The sequence below is a fragment of the Dermacentor albipictus genome, chromosome 1 (assembly GCF_038994185.2).
Source record: "Dermacentor albipictus isolate Rhodes 1998 colony chromosome 1, USDA_Dalb.pri_finalv2, whole genome shotgun sequence".
Lineage (NCBI taxonomy): Eukaryota > Metazoa > Arthropoda > Arachnida > Ixodida > Ixodidae > Dermacentor > Dermacentor albipictus.
Window position 1 is genome coordinate 240,227,500 of NC_091821.1, and position 16,989 is coordinate 240,244,488.

General features: G+C 43.9%; 1 protein-coding gene across 1 annotated transcript in view; it reads right to left on the reverse strand.

Annotated features, from left to right (window-relative positions):
• Positions 1 to 10,702, reverse strand: part of LOC135901576 (uncharacterized) — a 40,261-nt gene extending 29,559 nt beyond the window's left edge. The window contains exons 1-4 of the mRNA XM_065431393.1: positions 9,554 to 10,702; positions 6,931 to 7,033; positions 6,742 to 6,782; positions 2,886 to 3,079 (exon numbers count right to left, since the gene is read on the reverse strand). Coding sequence (XP_065287465.1) covers positions 2,886 to 3,079; positions 6,742 to 6,782; positions 6,931 to 7,033; positions 9,554 to 10,567 — 1,352 coding nt within the window. The 5' untranslated portion in view covers positions 10,568 to 10,702. The remainder of the gene's footprint in view (positions 1 to 2,885; positions 3,080 to 6,741; positions 6,783 to 6,930; positions 7,034 to 9,553) is intronic.
• Positions 10,703 to 16,989: the final 6,287 nt, after the last annotated feature.

Below are 16,989 nucleotides of genomic sequence, written 5' to 3' on the forward strand. Positions count from 1 at the left end.
GTGCTTCGGCATTGCCTTTTTGGCCCGTATACAGCCATAATATATGAGAGGGTTCGCATAAAAAAAATGCGATGGCTATTTTTGAGTGCAAAATTTCCGTAATACGTGTGAGTGCGTCGTAGAGAACTGAACGAACACAACTGAAAAAAGAAATTGGTTATCATCCTCTTTCCCTAAATAGCAAGAGAAAACGGGCTAACGCAGCACAACATTTATAAATATATAACCGCTGATGCTGTATGCTTGGACCATGCGCTATATAAAACAAAGATATCTGTAATCCAGCACCTACTACTGCTTAGGACGCTCGCGCAGTTCGTAAAGGGACGCTTTGCTGGACAAGCTTAATTCAGACTGTAAGGTATGCTGATGTTACTAGCCAAAACTATTTTATTCATGGGTGGAAACCTCATCCATCCAACCAAGTAGTCACGCAATATAACCTGCAGCGAACAGTTTGAACGCTTGTCAAAGTATAACAGCACAGCTCCTATCGTAGCAGAACGGTACCCACGCTGTTACGATCGTCGCGTATGTTTTGTGGCTCCTATGTATATAAACCGCAACTTAGAAATAAAGAATACTGCAATAAGGTCACATTAGTGATTGGAACTTTCAGAAATACACAATTCGTCTCCGAGGCTGATTGTTGGCTCAAATATTCGCGCGCACATCGTGCTGCGTGTTCCGTCCACCTACACGCCAGCAAAAATTCCGGCCATGACGCCTTAAACCACTTCAGCACGTCCCAAAGAACCGTTTACCATGTAGAAGACGCACATCATGCTAAACAGACCACACGACCACGAAAACGAACGCCAGAACCTACCGCAGAGCGTATACCTGCCATGCAAAAGACCGCTTTCACCCAAGCCAGTATGGCGCTGCTCATAGGCGGCGCCACTGCGTTCACAATATGGCGGCGCCTACGAAAAAACAGTCTATATAGAGAGGCTGAATGTACTCTGTGGATTTCTCGATTACCTGATTGATGACAGGGCTATCATCCATTGTAGAGTATCCCTTCCTAGTACGCTTTCTCTCGCATTTTTTTCCCAAAATGTATGAACAAGGTTCTACTGTATTTGTTAACATGGTTCACGGTACATCTGCCCTTTGCCTGTTTATCCGTTAGCATTGGCAACTTTAAGGCAGAGGTGTCCTACCTTATTACCTTATTTCTTGCAGAAAACAGATCTACGCTGTACCTGGAACCAACATTCTGTAAGCGAAGTGCCATTTTGTGTATGTACACAATCACTTACTGCACATTTTTTTTTTTTTGCTTCGCTCAGTTTGAATACACTCATGTTTCTTATGGGTGTACGTAATCCTGGAAAGCATACCTTCCCATACAGGCAATGACAGTGCTCAGAAATCTAGCATCCATCAATTAAGCGTACCATTTGTCCTGCACATGTCTGGATTTTTGGACTTCAGTTCCTATATATGTGTGCGAACTTCCTGAACAAAATATCAGTTGTAAGTAAGCCCCGTGTTGTAGTGTTTTCCTTCCCTTTGTCTGTGTTGCTTTTGTGCTATTATAAATTGTACTATTATCCTAACCTAACCAACTCACCCACCTTGCTATCTTACACACGAATGTGTTAAACTGTGGTCTGTGTATAGTGCCCTACAAGTTCTGCTGCTAATGTCAGTAGACAATGCCAAGAACATAATCCAATGACACTGAACAGAAGAAAGCTGTGTACAGTGCAGTAAGAGGTTCATCATTAGAAGAGAAAATGAAGGCCTGTAATGTGCACCTAAATTTAGCGTCTGCACATGATTGGTGTTAGGATAAATACAACGATGCCAAGAATGTGCGCGAGATTTCCGCGTCAACAAAAAAACCAAATGAAGAGCCAATCAGGCAAGACCATGCTGAGGTTCCAAGGAAGAAGAGATGACAGAATCAGTGGAAGACGGCTTTGGTTGCAAAGGTGACTTGTAGGGCCAGAGGGACCCTACTGTGCAAGACAGCTGCATGGAAGCTTCCTCGATGACCCGGTGTCTCTTGACAATGGCACCCCATGACGGCAGCTTGAGAGCATGGAAGTAGAGGTGCGAAGGAGTGTGCTAGAAGGGCGCATCGGGACCTTGGTGCGTAAGGCCTTCACTCAGCTGCCTCAAGACTACCGCAATGGCCTGGCGACTCCTAGCAGCAAGCATTATCAATGGCAGCGCAATGGCCAGCTATTCCCCAAGAATCTACAGCCTGCTGGTGATGCGATGCAGCAACTTGAGTTCTATTAGTTCGTCGACCAAGTCAGTGAACCAGTTATGAACCACACAGACAGCTGCCATCATTGACTAGGATTCGGTGACTATTTTACAACTCTTTTCGTGTAGTTAGAGTGGCATGAAAATTTATACGTGGAGAACTGAATTGGATTGAGTAACTTTATGGTAACCCGCCATGCTATCTGCATCCTTTTCTTGGTTTTGTGAATGTTTAAGTAAGTTTCCCGTGAGTGCAAGTGGCCATATTTTTCTATGTCAATAGTTTCACTGTGGAACCGAGACAACACTTGGTTACAAAAGTCACTTCCGAACCTTAACTCACCACAAGGCCAAAGGTCCATTTCTAAGAAGTTTGCATTGAAATCCCAGTAACAGTACGTCAGTATGATGCCAATGGTTTCAAATTATTTCTTCATATAGGCCCGAGCAGAAGTCATCAAAATCCATGGCAACATGACAAGCTGGTGTGAAAACCTCAAAAACAGCATCGCCCACGTCTCACTTCTGCATCTTTCCAGACTTACCATGCCTCCTCTCAAAAATACGAGTGCCCTTTTCAGCATTACAGAAGCGTAATTTACAACTACAACTCCTATTTCTTTTTAGTGTACCCCTTATATGAAGAAATGAAAGAGATATACCTGTATACAATATGGCTGATGTGGTCATTGAAGCTAACTGTCTTTTTGGGCTGGACACTTTCAAGGGAGCTGGCTGGAAGTGAAGTGTCTGAATCGAGGGACAAGGATGAGAGAAATTCATCGCTTGACTCAGAGGTGGTACGTCTCCAGTCAGTGCCATTCTTGAGAATGCCTCGACGAGAACCCTGAGGTATCTAGAAATGCAAGAGATCTTAATTAACCACAAGAGAAAATACAGCACACCATTCCTACCTACAAATAAATAGACATTATACAAGTCATGACATGCGGGCCCAAGGCCACATTGGTCAAGTGCGTCTGGGACATGTAGAGAATCAGAGTGCAATCACAAGCTACAGATGGATGCAGAAGGCCAAATGTTCTGACTATTTTATTAAAGAATAAATGGCGTAAACCACACAATAAATTGCTTTGTGGCAGTTACTACATCCCTTCACTATGAGCACTGCTATTTGTTAGTTACAAATAAAGTTCACCTTTCACAGTGATAACACACATCATTGATGTGTTGAAAAAGTGTTTTATATGGGGAGATCAGTTTCCAGTTTTGCAGAATTTTAAAAACATCGCTTGTGGCAGACAGCATAATTCTTGTCTTTGAGCTGGATTATTTGAAGAGGCGGACATTACTAGCATGAGAAATTGAAACACATATACAACTAATTAACGAAATTTTACTAATTAACTTCTTAATTACTAGACAGCACATATTGCTGTTTACAAACCGTAGCCGGTGAGTTTGCAAAGCGTATCCACAAGTTTCAAGCTATTATTTCCCAAATTGTAGGACAAAATACATGGGCGTTCAGTTACTTTTGTACTTCAATGCATAAGAGTGTTGAGAAAGTGGAACAACAGTGCATTTTAAGGCAAGTTTAATGGCACATATCTCCAAGGTGGTGTCGTTCTGGAAATTTATTTCAATTGAATACACCTTGTGATCTCGCCAATTACAATTTGTAATTGTTTAAACAAGGAAAAACCTTTTTTTCGTGCACAATTCGTAGGAAGGAAGGAAGAAGGCAACAGGACAAAGCGCATGTTCTGTCCTGTCACCTTCTTTCGTCCTACGAATTGCACACCAAAAAAAGGCTTGTTTTCCTTGTTTACGTAATGTTTCACCAACCAGCCCAATTTCAGTATGTGCCATAAAGTAATTAATTCAGAAGTTAAGTAGTGAATTTTTGTTCTTTAGTTGAATATGTGTTTCGATTTCTTGTAGGTACTGTTTGCCACTCTGAATAATCCTACTCAAAGACTATAATTATGTTATCTGCAACAGGCGATGTTCAAAAATTTCACGACACCTAAAAATTACCACCCCGTATATATTGTGCAGCACATGTTGAGTAGTGGCCCACAACTGACAAGGACATTCAATGGCCTTTTTTGCTCCTCGAATCAAAACTCAAAATTTTCTGCAATGTGTACAGTGTACAATGTGCACTGCTAACCCACGAGGGCAAAGCATGTGCGTTTCCTTCACATCTCTCAATTGTAGAATCACCCAGCCCTGCAGGAGATCAAATGTGGTTTGTTACAATGGCACCTTTCTACACACCTGTACAGTACACTGACACAGCTTCAGCTAGCACTGGCAGTTTTCCCTTTGACAGTAGACCACACTGTCCATCAGACGTTTCAACATACATGCACAAGCACATGATCATTAAGAGTAAGGTATCTAGCATGCCACAACAGACAAAACAAGATTGCTTGGTTTTCTCGAACTTGGAAAATGTGAGGAAAATGCCTGTTAGACTGCATTTTTGGAGTAAGGCAGTCAAATGTGCGTGTGTGCCTAGAACACAACACAACTTTGGCTTCGGCCGTTAATGACTGTGCACATTCACAATTCCCGAACACTTAGCCACTGAATATTTTCCACTAATGTCTTGGCAGCATCATCTCCATTGTAGGACATATTTATATCACATCACATATGCTTGGCTTGACTATCATAAGAGAACCTGTTTGCTGTCAACTTTTCTTCCAATTAACGGAATGCTTTACATTGTTTACACAAACGTTTGAATGACATGAAACAATATAATAGAATAGCTTTGCTTTAACATGAAGCAATACCAGGTTTGTTTCTCGCTTAATCCTTTGTTGAGGTCTACTAGAGGGGACAAAAGCACTGACATTTGCATACAGAGGGTGTCCCAGCTATCATTCTTTGCATTTTTCAAAAAGACCAGCCAATCTACATGAAGATAACCCTAGTAGAGCAACCACTAGTACACTTTTTTGTTAATGCCATTCAGTTGAATAATAATTGTTGCAATTAGCTATTTTTTTTCATTACTGCTCTAAATAGTGTGCTGTCAATGAAGAATTTGTAGGATATTGAAAGTTAGGTGCTCAGCCAGGTGCTTTTTGCCATTTTATTTCATCCGGCTGAGAAAGAAAGCCTGTGAGAAATGAAAAATATCACGTGACTAACCGCCTGCCTGAGTCAAAATGCAGTGCCCTCAAACAAGCCCCATAGCAGTTAACAAAGGTGTCGGTGCTGGTCCCGTAGCACCACCAAGGTGTTGCACTGTCACGGCCGGGGTGCGACAGAATGCCCACTAACATCTTAGGAGCTTTTCTGCAACCAACTTAGTATTGTTCGCTGTCCTCTTGACCAAATAAAATTATTTTTTACTATCTTAAGTAATTAACAGTTAATAATTACCCACTTTAAAGCTTTGATTTACATTTGAAACACAAAATCTTCAATGTACAAGTTGTAGAGCCTATTGAGAAATTTCTGAATAACTTCTTTTCGTGCTGATAGCTGCTATGGTTTTAATTTTTCAGGGCTACAAAGAAAGCACACAATATTTGAAAAAATAGCACGTGACTATGCACTTACGGGCAGTGACTTTGGTGCCCTCAAACATTCTACCAATGAAAGATTGGGGCTGCACACAGACATTCATGATGACCCCAAACCAACTAGCTCAGAAACTAGTCAATAAGTTGTATATGGATGAGACTTTCCAGTTGGAACAAAGCCTTGCATGGCTGCCAACTTGTAAAATTTAGCAAAATTTCAATTCACTCGCAAAGCAAAAGTCGATGCATAAACAGGCCTTCATTTAGCATCTTCCATGATCCTGCAAGGTTTGAGGTGCACAATACATAAGCCCATCCACAAATACGACGCACATATACAAATTTCTTGTGAAAATCAGTGCTAATGGCAAGGAGGGTCTGGCTAAAACTCAGAGCTGAAGAATGACCTATATTAGGTGCAAAGATATCCAAGGCATGGGGCCACATCCTTACTGCGACAACCAAGTGCTCACTTAAAGGTAATATTTCAAATAGAAAAGAGAGCGCACAAGGCCCGACTTAATTATAATAAAAGCAGTGAGGAAGTCTGACATTTGTTGCAATACTTGCCCTGGTTCCTGCAAGACCTAGTTTTATTTCCCTTAGTTGCTTGAAATGGGTGCGCAGCACAGATGGATGTTGTAGTAAATAAAATAGCCATTTCTTTTCGAGGGTAGACAGGGTTTTTACTCCATTGCTTCCTTTTGTTATGTTGTGATATGCAGCAGTGTTAGCAAGTTATCTGCAGCAGTGGCTCACTGGCTATGGTGCTCTGCTGCTGAGCGCAAGTTGCAAGTTCGAATCCCTGGCCATTGCGGGCGAGCTTAAATGGGGGTGGAATGCAGAAACATGGTGGTCAAATTTAATCCACGGCCTGCCACTATGGCAACCCTCACAACTTGCTGTGCAGTTTCGGGGTATTGAACTCCATAATTTGATGATTATTATTATTTTAGCTTCTTGGCATGATACGGTACAGCAATCACACAAGAAAATGGCCAACAATACACACCTGATATGCAGAAGACTCAGAGAGGGATCGTTGCTGGCGGGCTGAAAAGTGATACATTCATGCGTTAATGCAGAAACAGCGTTGGTAACTATATGTAAAAAAAACTCTGCCTCTGCTAAACAACAAAAGTCAGTACAGCACATAAGAATAAGATTTGCTTGAATTAATATTATAAAACAGTGCACTTACAGACAGGCAGTGCCTTTGACACCAAGTTGCTCTTGTCTTCCACCTTGTTTTTCTCTGGCAATTCAACGGAGTTGCACTTTGAGAATTGAGCCTGCCTAGACAGCTGTATTGGAAATGGTGAAGTAGTAGTCAGACAACGAAGAAAAATTTTGGTACGAACCATTTAAGTATTGACATGAGAATGACGTTAACTTAAACAGGGATGTGTATGCATCTGGATAGCATAATCATGCTCCTATTTGCCACTCAAAAAATCTTGTCTTAAAGGTAAACTTTTTAAATGTTCCCTTTTCATGCAGAAACTGCTGAAAATGGTGAAAAGAGCCAAGAGAGGGCAGTAATAATAGCTGCAGACATGAAGGGGGAGCTGAAACCATGACTGGAAACTGCACATACACTGTTCACATACCTGTATAGACCTACTGCAACACTCATGAAGACATTGGCAATGCTCATGCAATTACAGCAGACTGTACAGGACTGATAAATGAAGCGGTAGCCAGGCTTCCTAGACTTGTACAGTGGTTATTTGTGATAAACAACGATGTATGTCGGCACTTCATAGTCATAGTATGTATAAAGCCCACTTCCAAAGCATAAGTACAGTCACATCACCAAGGCAGTCAAACCCCATAATTCAGAAATGTGCTTTAGCTTGAAGCCCATGCTTTACTCGTTCCACATAACACCTGGCATGAAAATGCCCAAGACACTCATTGTGTTTCCTTCGGCATGTTCACGTCAGGCATTCTTTTGACTAATTCAAGCATAAGGCACATTTAACACAGGAGTAAGTAAACATATATCATGAAAAACTTTAAACTCATTTCACTGGCTTATTTAAACCACTTTTATATGTCCCAACTGGAAAAAAGGCAAGCCCACAGTGGATACCAAGGGGATGAGGTAGATGGCACACAAAATGGACTTGGCACATGGGCCAGGGTTATTATGCAATATTTTCGTTAGTTAGCCACCATTTTTTCATAAGAAAAGTTTGCAATCTACAAAAGTCCTCTTAAGAGAAAATGCATTCCCCATGCAGTAGCATGTGCTACCAACATCGTCTTCTGCTTGTATTTTGTTTCGTTATTTTCACCATGTCTACAGAAAAATTTGAACACCACAGGCTTTGAACATCATTGCTGTCACTACTTATATCATTTATGTCTGAACTACATACAATTTCTATGCGATACATTGCATAAGACACAAAATTCAGCCAAACAACCAGTATCTTCCTTGATGTTTCGCAAACTACTAAGATGGACACCAGAAGGGAGCAAAAATTATGATAGGAAAAAAAAATAATAATCAAAGGTTTCAGTTTGCCTCTTAGTGAACAACTGACACAGGAATCAAAGTTCATAGAAGTAAAAGGCATGAGCAAAATTGTTGCCTTTGAAATCCAGCAAATTAAATGAAAAATTAAGTTCGTATATGGTAATCAAAGATGCATCCTTAATGACATCCATGCTTACAAGAAATAGCTGACACAAACACTTTGTGATTCAGTATTCTTATTTATTAATAGCTTCTGACTCCATATATGAATGTACAAGGCCTCAATTTGTCAACATACAACAAATAACGAATCATCTCAATTTTTAAAAAAAATTTTAAGGAACAAAAACAAGTACTGTGCTCACCGGGCACCGGTTTTAGCAACCGAATTAATAAAAACACTTTGTGCCAGGCTTCGTATGTGCATTGAAAATAGTCTTGCAGAAAACAAAATTTGTTTTAAAAAATTCTCTCTCTTCCATCTAAAGACTCAAACAGCCAAATGATAAAACAGCAAAAGTGCCATGTTACTGAAGAAAATTATAAATTACATGCGATTTACACCTACACACCACAAGCCGCCACTATTCTTTGAACTGCCAAGTTAACCATTCTGTATGAAGTGGCAAACATCAAGTTTTATCTAACCAAATCATATACCAGTAGACCTCGGCACAAATAATTACCAAGAACATCATTCACATACCATGAGATAGCATAATTACAGAAGATGAATTCGAACCGAAAAATGTTCTGTACTTAATTTGACACTGGAATGCAAGCACTAAGTCTTGCAAGTTTGCAGAACTGGATATGTAGCCATTTACAGAAAGGTTACTGATAGCTTTCAGAAAGGTTTCAGAAAGGTTGATAGCTTTTAGAGGTTTAATAGCTTTGAATGGTAATAAGAGCCATAACGAGAAAAAGAAAAAGCACATTTTGTGCATTTTTCATATTCAACCACACTACTTTACAGAGCTCTAACATGTGCTGTGTGTGCTTATTACATTTTGCGGAGCACCCGTTTCTTTTAATTATTAAACTTTCACTCTGCGAGAACCACAGGTTGGAAAGTGAACAACTTTTAAAGATTTTAGCGCGGCATCGTCATAGTCTGGATATTACAGGTTTAACAAAATCTTACTCTGGGCGCACTTTAGACGCAGTATGTGATTATGAAAGCGCTAGCCACATTGCAGCATCAATGAAATATAGACCAGTAAAAATCTACGTAAGGTGCTGGACAATTAATATGCATCAGACAATGGTTGTATAGCCGACTAACAGAAACGAAACGAAACGAAAACCGGAACTAACGAACCAAATAAAAGAAACCCACCCTTTTTGTCAAAGCCATTCGCACAGACTCCGAAGGTTCGAACTCCAGTGCTTGAAGATGACCGAAGTCAGTGCCCACATAGAATGTCTTCCAGGTACCAAATGCAGACTCAGCTTTGTAGAGGAAAAGGAATAATGTCTTCTGGAGGTTGACTACTTTGTACGCGTCAACGAGGGAGTCCCTTGCATAGGGAGTTGCCATAGCCGCGCTATGCACTTCTTCAGGCGAGTGGTAGTCGGAGAATACAACTTGAAACGCCGATTTACACGCACAAAACGATCCGGACACAGTAGAGGGATTAGTGGCTACGGTGTGGAACACAAGCATGAGCATGCTGTCCGACTGCCGAACAAGGAACCGAGGCAGAGCGCTTGGGGTCGCGGCTCCTTTTTTGACAGCGCAGTGGTGACGGTGTGACGATGCAAGGCAGGGCCGCGATGTTTCTACGAGCTTAGGTTCACCGCACCAATGCTCCATGGCAGCCCCGAATGATGAACTTGCGTAAAGCCGGGGAAGCGTGACCACAACCCAGCCTTCGAGGCGACCGAGGTTTGCTGTGCGTTCCACAGAAATGGGGCGCGGAGAAGTGTGCCTACGGTCAGAACCGAAAGGGGCGCCGCGGTAAATAGAATACACGCCTGTGAGCAAGTTTGCACACGGGAACCTTTTTTCTGCATATAAACAGACACGTGCCTCGTGGTGTTCCAGGAGCCTTAAAACGGCGCTAGATATACTTAACCCGTTCTGTTGCAACTGCAACGCACAAATGCAGTCAAAATTCTCTTTGACTGCCTCTTCCTTAGTCCGTTCAGCGCCGTTCTTGCGCCGTTCTTGTGAACCTCTGACGAAGGAACATTTACTATGGAGAAGCATCGCAATGGCGGGCGTCCCGGCAAGATCGGGGAACACGAGGCGACCGCTGCAGTCCGTGGAACTGGTAGAACCTGCATCCCAGCTTGACTTACTAGAGCGGTTAGGAATAAATGGCGTTGGTGCGGTCATCACATCCGTCATGTTGACAGTGTTCTTCCTCCAAGTTAAGTTTATTTTATCAGGAAACGCTGCAACGATTACGAACACGCACTGCCTACCGGGGGCTTGTTTACGTATCTTATTTTCTCTGCCGCGCTTCTTCTTATTTTTATGCAAAGTTTCAACTCGCGACAAGAGAGGCCGCCAGCGTACTGGCCGGCGTAAAGCCGTTGTATTTAGCTTACAGTCTGCTTACGAAGACGGCGAAAATCTCTGATAATTATAGGGTGTAACGTAATCTAGTCCACGTAAAATATGTAATTTCGTAAACAAAGATCCTCTATGAGTATACCATGCGTAGTGTGGCTTTCCGCCGGCGGCGCCGGTTTAGGCGCCGGTCCCCTGCTGCGCGTCGTCTGCTGCTGCTTTGGTTCAGCCTACAAACACTGTAGTTCAGGCGCACATCACTGGGCTCACAGCGATAGCCATGAAATAAACAGTTGCCAGAGTACTTCCTAGCTTTTTCGTCGTTTCTGCGCCTGAGCTGTCACCAGCTGAGAATGAAGTTCGTTAGGGTGCTTTGTCTTGGAGGCGAGAGCGCAGTTTGGGAGCCGCAGCAAAGGAATCGCCAGTCTCTTTAAGTGACCCCGCTGTGAACCAGTTCAAGGCAGGGAAGAAAATATTCAGAAGTTGAGCAGCTCGACTTCAGTCGTGCAGGTACACCGCGACACTCGAAACGAATGCCGAAGTGTCGACGCTGTGCAGACCTTATATTTTGTCTGCCTAGAGAGGTCCCGGAACGCAGGTCGGTTTTTGAGCTAGGTGTCAACAACACACCCGACGTTGTATTGAAACAACAGGCGTGCCTAAGCGCCCGTGTGCTGCGTCGTCTGCTGCGCTGCTGCCTCGCACCAATTGCTCGCACCTATACCAAGCTGCTGCAGAACCGAACTGCTTCAGGTGGTGAAGGCGATTCGAATAGACCTCGCATATGTTCTTATACTGTGGTGTACTGGAATAGCGCCGTGTGTCGTCCATATAGCAAAACAATGGGAGAACGGGGACGCTTCGGCAACGATACCCGGGCCCCCGACAGGCGCTGCGATCGACCGGCGTGACTACGCGCGAAATTTAAATATGTCCTGCAAAATTCTCATTTATAAACTAAAGCGCCCTCAAAAGCTAATGGAAGTTAAAATAATTTGCGAGAAGTAAATCATACAAACTGTTAGGATACTTCAATAACGCCGTCTAAGCTTGCCCGTTTCCAACCACCAGTTCCTGCAGTGTTCCTGATTGCCTGCTCAGCGTTTTGATTGCATAAGACAAACGAACACTTGTATGCTCGTTCCGTTCGGTAAGCACACATATGTTTTTGCAATCAAATTATTTCGAGACACGCGAGGAAGAGAAGGACCAGAATGAGAACCTGTACTGCGCCTGGTGGGTTCCACGGGATATCTTTCATGTTGTATCGCCCAGATAAGTGGTCGCGCGGTTTCACTGAAGAAGAAAAAAAGGACGCTTGATTCTGCAACCCGTGAGGGAGCAAGGAGGAACGTCGTCAGGGGAGAGGGAGTCCGGGGCCCGACGTGCCTCGCACCTGTCCCCGCACAACCGCAATGCGCGCGTGGCGCGCCAACTGTCGGGGCAGCACCGTACATTGAGAGGAGGGGGTCTTCTGTGTTTGCGGGAAGATGGCTCTACGTGTGCGGAAAGCGCTGAAGAGATGCAGCGGAAACGCACTTCGCTACTCGTGTAACTGCAACTTCTGTAAGTTACATGTTCATAATTACCGATATACACCGCAGTATAACTTTCTACGGCCCGTTTCTAAGGCAAAATTCACTAGAGGCGCTTTTGCACCGCCTTGAAGCGTCGTACTCGTGGCTGAGAGGTAGCGTCTCCGTCTCACACTCCGGAGACCCTGGTTCGATTCCCACCCAGCCCATCTTGCAAGTTGTTTTTATTCATGAAATGCCTGCCAGGATTTATCGCTCACGGCCAACGCCGGGGACGCCGATGACACCGGCTTTTCTGCGACACGAGCTCCTTAACGCTATCGCGTTAAAAAAATAATCTGTGACGAATGCGGCCACCATCGTTTGGCCATTTTGCTCCACAAAAGGGCGCCGAAGGGCAATACAACAGCCAATGTTCTTAATGTGCCCGATCTGAAGAAGCACGGAGTTGTTCTGATCGTTGTGCAGGAAACTCAATGAAGAAAAAAAACCGAGAGAGAGAGGCGTTTACAAACCCAGCGCTTGCCGTGCACATAAGCAATGTGCGAACGTGGCAGGAGAAACAGCAGCAAGCAATGGGCGAGCTCGGCATGAACATGCATCACTTCCGCGACAACCCTAATGGCTGATCCCGAAGGCCTCGTGTTGCACCATTCTTTTTCCGCTTGCCAGCAATGACTTCAGGCTGCAGCGACAGATGGCGCTGCAGTGGACAGGAATAGGAACAGAATAGCGTTCTATTAACACATAATAACCAGTGGCGTAGCTAGGTCGTCTGGCACCCGGGGCCCATAGGTCTTCTGTCACCCCGCCCCCCCCCCCCCCCCGGCTGTAGTCGAGGAAAGCGAGGATATCAACAAGTTCCGAATGTCTTCAGACGTATATGACATCCTCTCCCCCCCCTTGCACCCGGGGCCCACGCCTCCCCCCCCCCCCCTGTTGCTACGCCACTGATAATAACACATAACATTAGTAGTATGAGCAGGAATAACATTGATTCACATTGGAGGAAAATAACTAGGACGCTTACCATCAAGTATGCGGCCTGTATGGTGAGCAACACAGCAACAAATAACGTCAAGCGGAAAGTCAGAGAGGTTGAGATAATCTAATGGGTGGCGGCAATGGAAAAGAAACCTGTCATGACTAGCTCGGGTGCTCCTATCTAAATACATGCAAAAGGAGAATTCGTTTTCCTCGGCGAGCACTGCACCAAATTGTGCGAGGTTTAATGCATTTAAAAGAAAAACTTAAAATCTAGTGACTGTTTGTTTCGAATGTTTGATTTATGAGGTCAATTTTTTTATTAAAAATTGTCAAAAATTGAAAATTTTCTGAAAACGAAACTATTAAGTTTCGGACTCTGTATCTCAGCAATGAAAAATGATATCACAATTCTGTGAATGCATATAATAGTACATCTATAGCGGACAAAATTGATATGTCACACATGAATCTCAAAAAATTAATAATATGGAAATACAGCTTTTGCAGAGCCCTTGTACACAACGTAACAAATTGACGTAAGATATAAAATGACATATCGAATTTGTCCGCTTTCAATGATCTAATAGATGCCGTTTACAGAACCACGATATCTGTTCTAAATTCAGAGCTATTAAGTTGTAAACTTCATGCTTCTATTTTTTTCAGACTTCCGAATTTTTGAAAATCGTTTTAACCAAATTCCAGCCCTGGCGTAAAGCCTGGCGTAAAGCCAGGGCACAACACATGAACAAAAGTTACTCCAACGACAAGGAGGCGGTCTCCACCGACGCAGCCCGTTATCGAGACAGGAAGAGTTTTGTGGCGGCAGTTACTAGCCACCGAACACGGCACATGCCGAAGCGGCAGAGGAAGCAGCCATAGCACTGGCCCTCACACAAACGAAAGCTACATACGTGATCTGTGATTCGCAAACGGCAATTCGCAATTTTGCTAATGGGCACATGTCGCAAGAGGCGTATCACATACTTCAGCGACATCCCATACACCAGGGAGAGGCCGACTTCGATAACCGAAGGCATTTGCTATGAATCCCGGCACACACTGGATTGAGCACCCCCAACGAAGCGGCTCACCGCGTTGCTCGAGGCCTACCGAGCATCATCGGAGGATGAGCCCCCGCGGGGTACTGCAAACGTCTGGGCGTGGGAGGATCGTATGAACAGGTTCCACAACATCACGACACACTACCAGTTGAAAAGACGCGTATACCCATTCCCTCACGCTATAGGATAGACAGGACACAAGCAGTACACTTCAGACAATTACAAACGGATTCTTACAGAAACCCCAGACTCATGCATGCCATGTACCCACACATATACACTAACAAATGCACATCATGTGGCGAGGTTGCCACACTTAATCACATGCTATGGGAGTTTCGGGACTTACCAAACAAGTCGGGCAGCGCCGACCCCTCCGTCTCTTCCACCGCCAGCCTCCGCTCGCGCTGGAAGACCACACTGCTCAGCTCGAACTTGACAGCACAACTCTGGACCGTCCAGCGAGCCGAGGAAGCCGCTTCGAGACAATAGACAGTTTTAGTACTGCGTACGTAGCGTACGCAACGGCGTTGCGTACGTAAGATCGCTGCGTTCTGCAAACTGCGCATGTGCAGAACGCAACACAAACGCTACGAGATGCGTACGCGGCCGCTGCGTACGCACGCATCCGATTCTTGCGTGCGTACGTGGGGAGCCTTGCGTGCTGCTCTCGTGGTTCTCGTTCGTTCGGGAGAGCGCGAGACAAGAGTTTCGAAAAATGGCAGCGTCAAAGGCGACCAGCGGAAAGCGGTACTTTTCAATGGCCTCCGATTTGGCTTTGCTGCGTGAAGTGAACACGCAGAACCCATTCCCAGATCCTGCACGTTGGGAATGCATAGCAAAAATAGGAACTTTGTTTTTGAGAAAGTGTTCAGTGTGTGCTGTTTGCGCGAAAGGCTCGACCTGCTTTTGTCGCAGTTTGTCGCAAATGACCGTGCCAGCCCCAGAAAGCAAGTACTCGGTTTTTATTTTTGTCGATGTGATTCGTGCATTATATCCGCATTAAAAGTAGAGTCTCTTAAAGACAAAAATATAGTTCGACGAAGCGGGAACGCGCCCACACGTTAAATCACGTTAGCGAGATCAACAGCGTCTTGTTCGACTTACTGGCGGACACGGCCAATGCGCTGCGACGCGCCCGGCGTCTAACGCTCGCCCTCTTACGTACGTAGGCATTTCGCAGTACTAAAAGCCCTAACGCGACACGCGCTCCTACGTTCCGCAAAGCCCTTGCGTGCTGCGTACGTATCGTCATGACGCAGTACTAAAACTGTCTAATGTCTCGGAACCGCGTCCGCGGCGGGTGCCCAGACCCACTAAAAGGTCGCCGGACTCGAATCTTGTTGATTTGAAAATAAAAGTTTTCTCTCTCTCTTAAGACTTCTCTTAAAGCTTCCTCTTAAGAAGAAGATTTAGCTCGGGCCCCACTCCTATGCAGCCTATTCAAATAAATGTAATACGCAGAAACGCTTTTCTGAGATAACCCCTGGACCGATTTTAATGAAATGTATTGCATTTGAGAGAGAAAGTTAAATTCTAGTGACTGTTGGAAACGGAATTTTTATTTAGGGCCTGAATATTGTTAACAAAATTTTCAAAAATTCGAAAGTTCGAAAAGATAGAAGCACGACGTTAACAAATGAATAGCTCTGCATTAAGAACAAATATAGCGGTTCTGTAAATGGAACCCATTCGATCATCGAAAGCGGACAAATTCAATATGTCATTTAATATTTTACGTGAATTTGTACGCTGTGCACAAGGGTTCTGTAAAAGTTGCATTTCCATATTACTAAATTTTTAGATTCATGTGTAACATATCACTTTTGTCGGCTTTAGATGTACTATAAAATGTAATTAACAGAATTGTGGCATCGTTTCTCATTGTTGAGTTACAGAGTATTAAACTTGATAGTTTCGTTTTCAGGTCATTACTTACAGGTTTCGTTTTCAGCTCACTACTTTTCTAAGCGAGATCAGGATGCCTTAGAACACGCACTTATAAAGCGACATATAAGAAAGAAGAAGAACCATGTGCTTGCTGCGGTGAAGCTAGGGAAACGATGGATCATGTTGAATTAGAATATGAAGATATCTATAGAGAAGAAGAAGCATGTGCTTGCTGCGGTGAAGCTAGGGAAACGATGGAGCATGTTGAATTAGAATGTGAAGATATCTGCCCAGCGGTCAATTTAGGAAGCACTGGCCTCCTTGAAGCCCTTGGGTTCAGCGAGAGCAGGGAGCAAGTAAACATGTCCGCAATAGAGACTAGTAATTGAGGCGATCGGAAGATTGGTGGAAGAAAAGTAGGGAAACGACAAAAAACGGAGGCGTACAAAAACAAAGTTCACAATAGGGGTTCAGAAACTTTGGTTATAGGAATTAATCATTGTTTTTTTTTCTCTCTCTTTTAACATAGGTAGGACATTAGGAAATAAAATAAGAGCTTGGTGGAGCAACCCACCGCCCCGTTCGAAGTGGGACGCTCAAAAGATCCATCAATCACTACATTCATCCATGTATCCGTAGGTGTTCTGTGGGAGTGCTCTAGCCCTCCAGGTAGCCATCGCAAAAAAAAAAAAAAGAGTCACGCTTTCACCACCGGAAGACACACTACCCCATTCCAGTACGCCATACTTATACTTTTTATTTGTGGATAGTGGAGTAACAA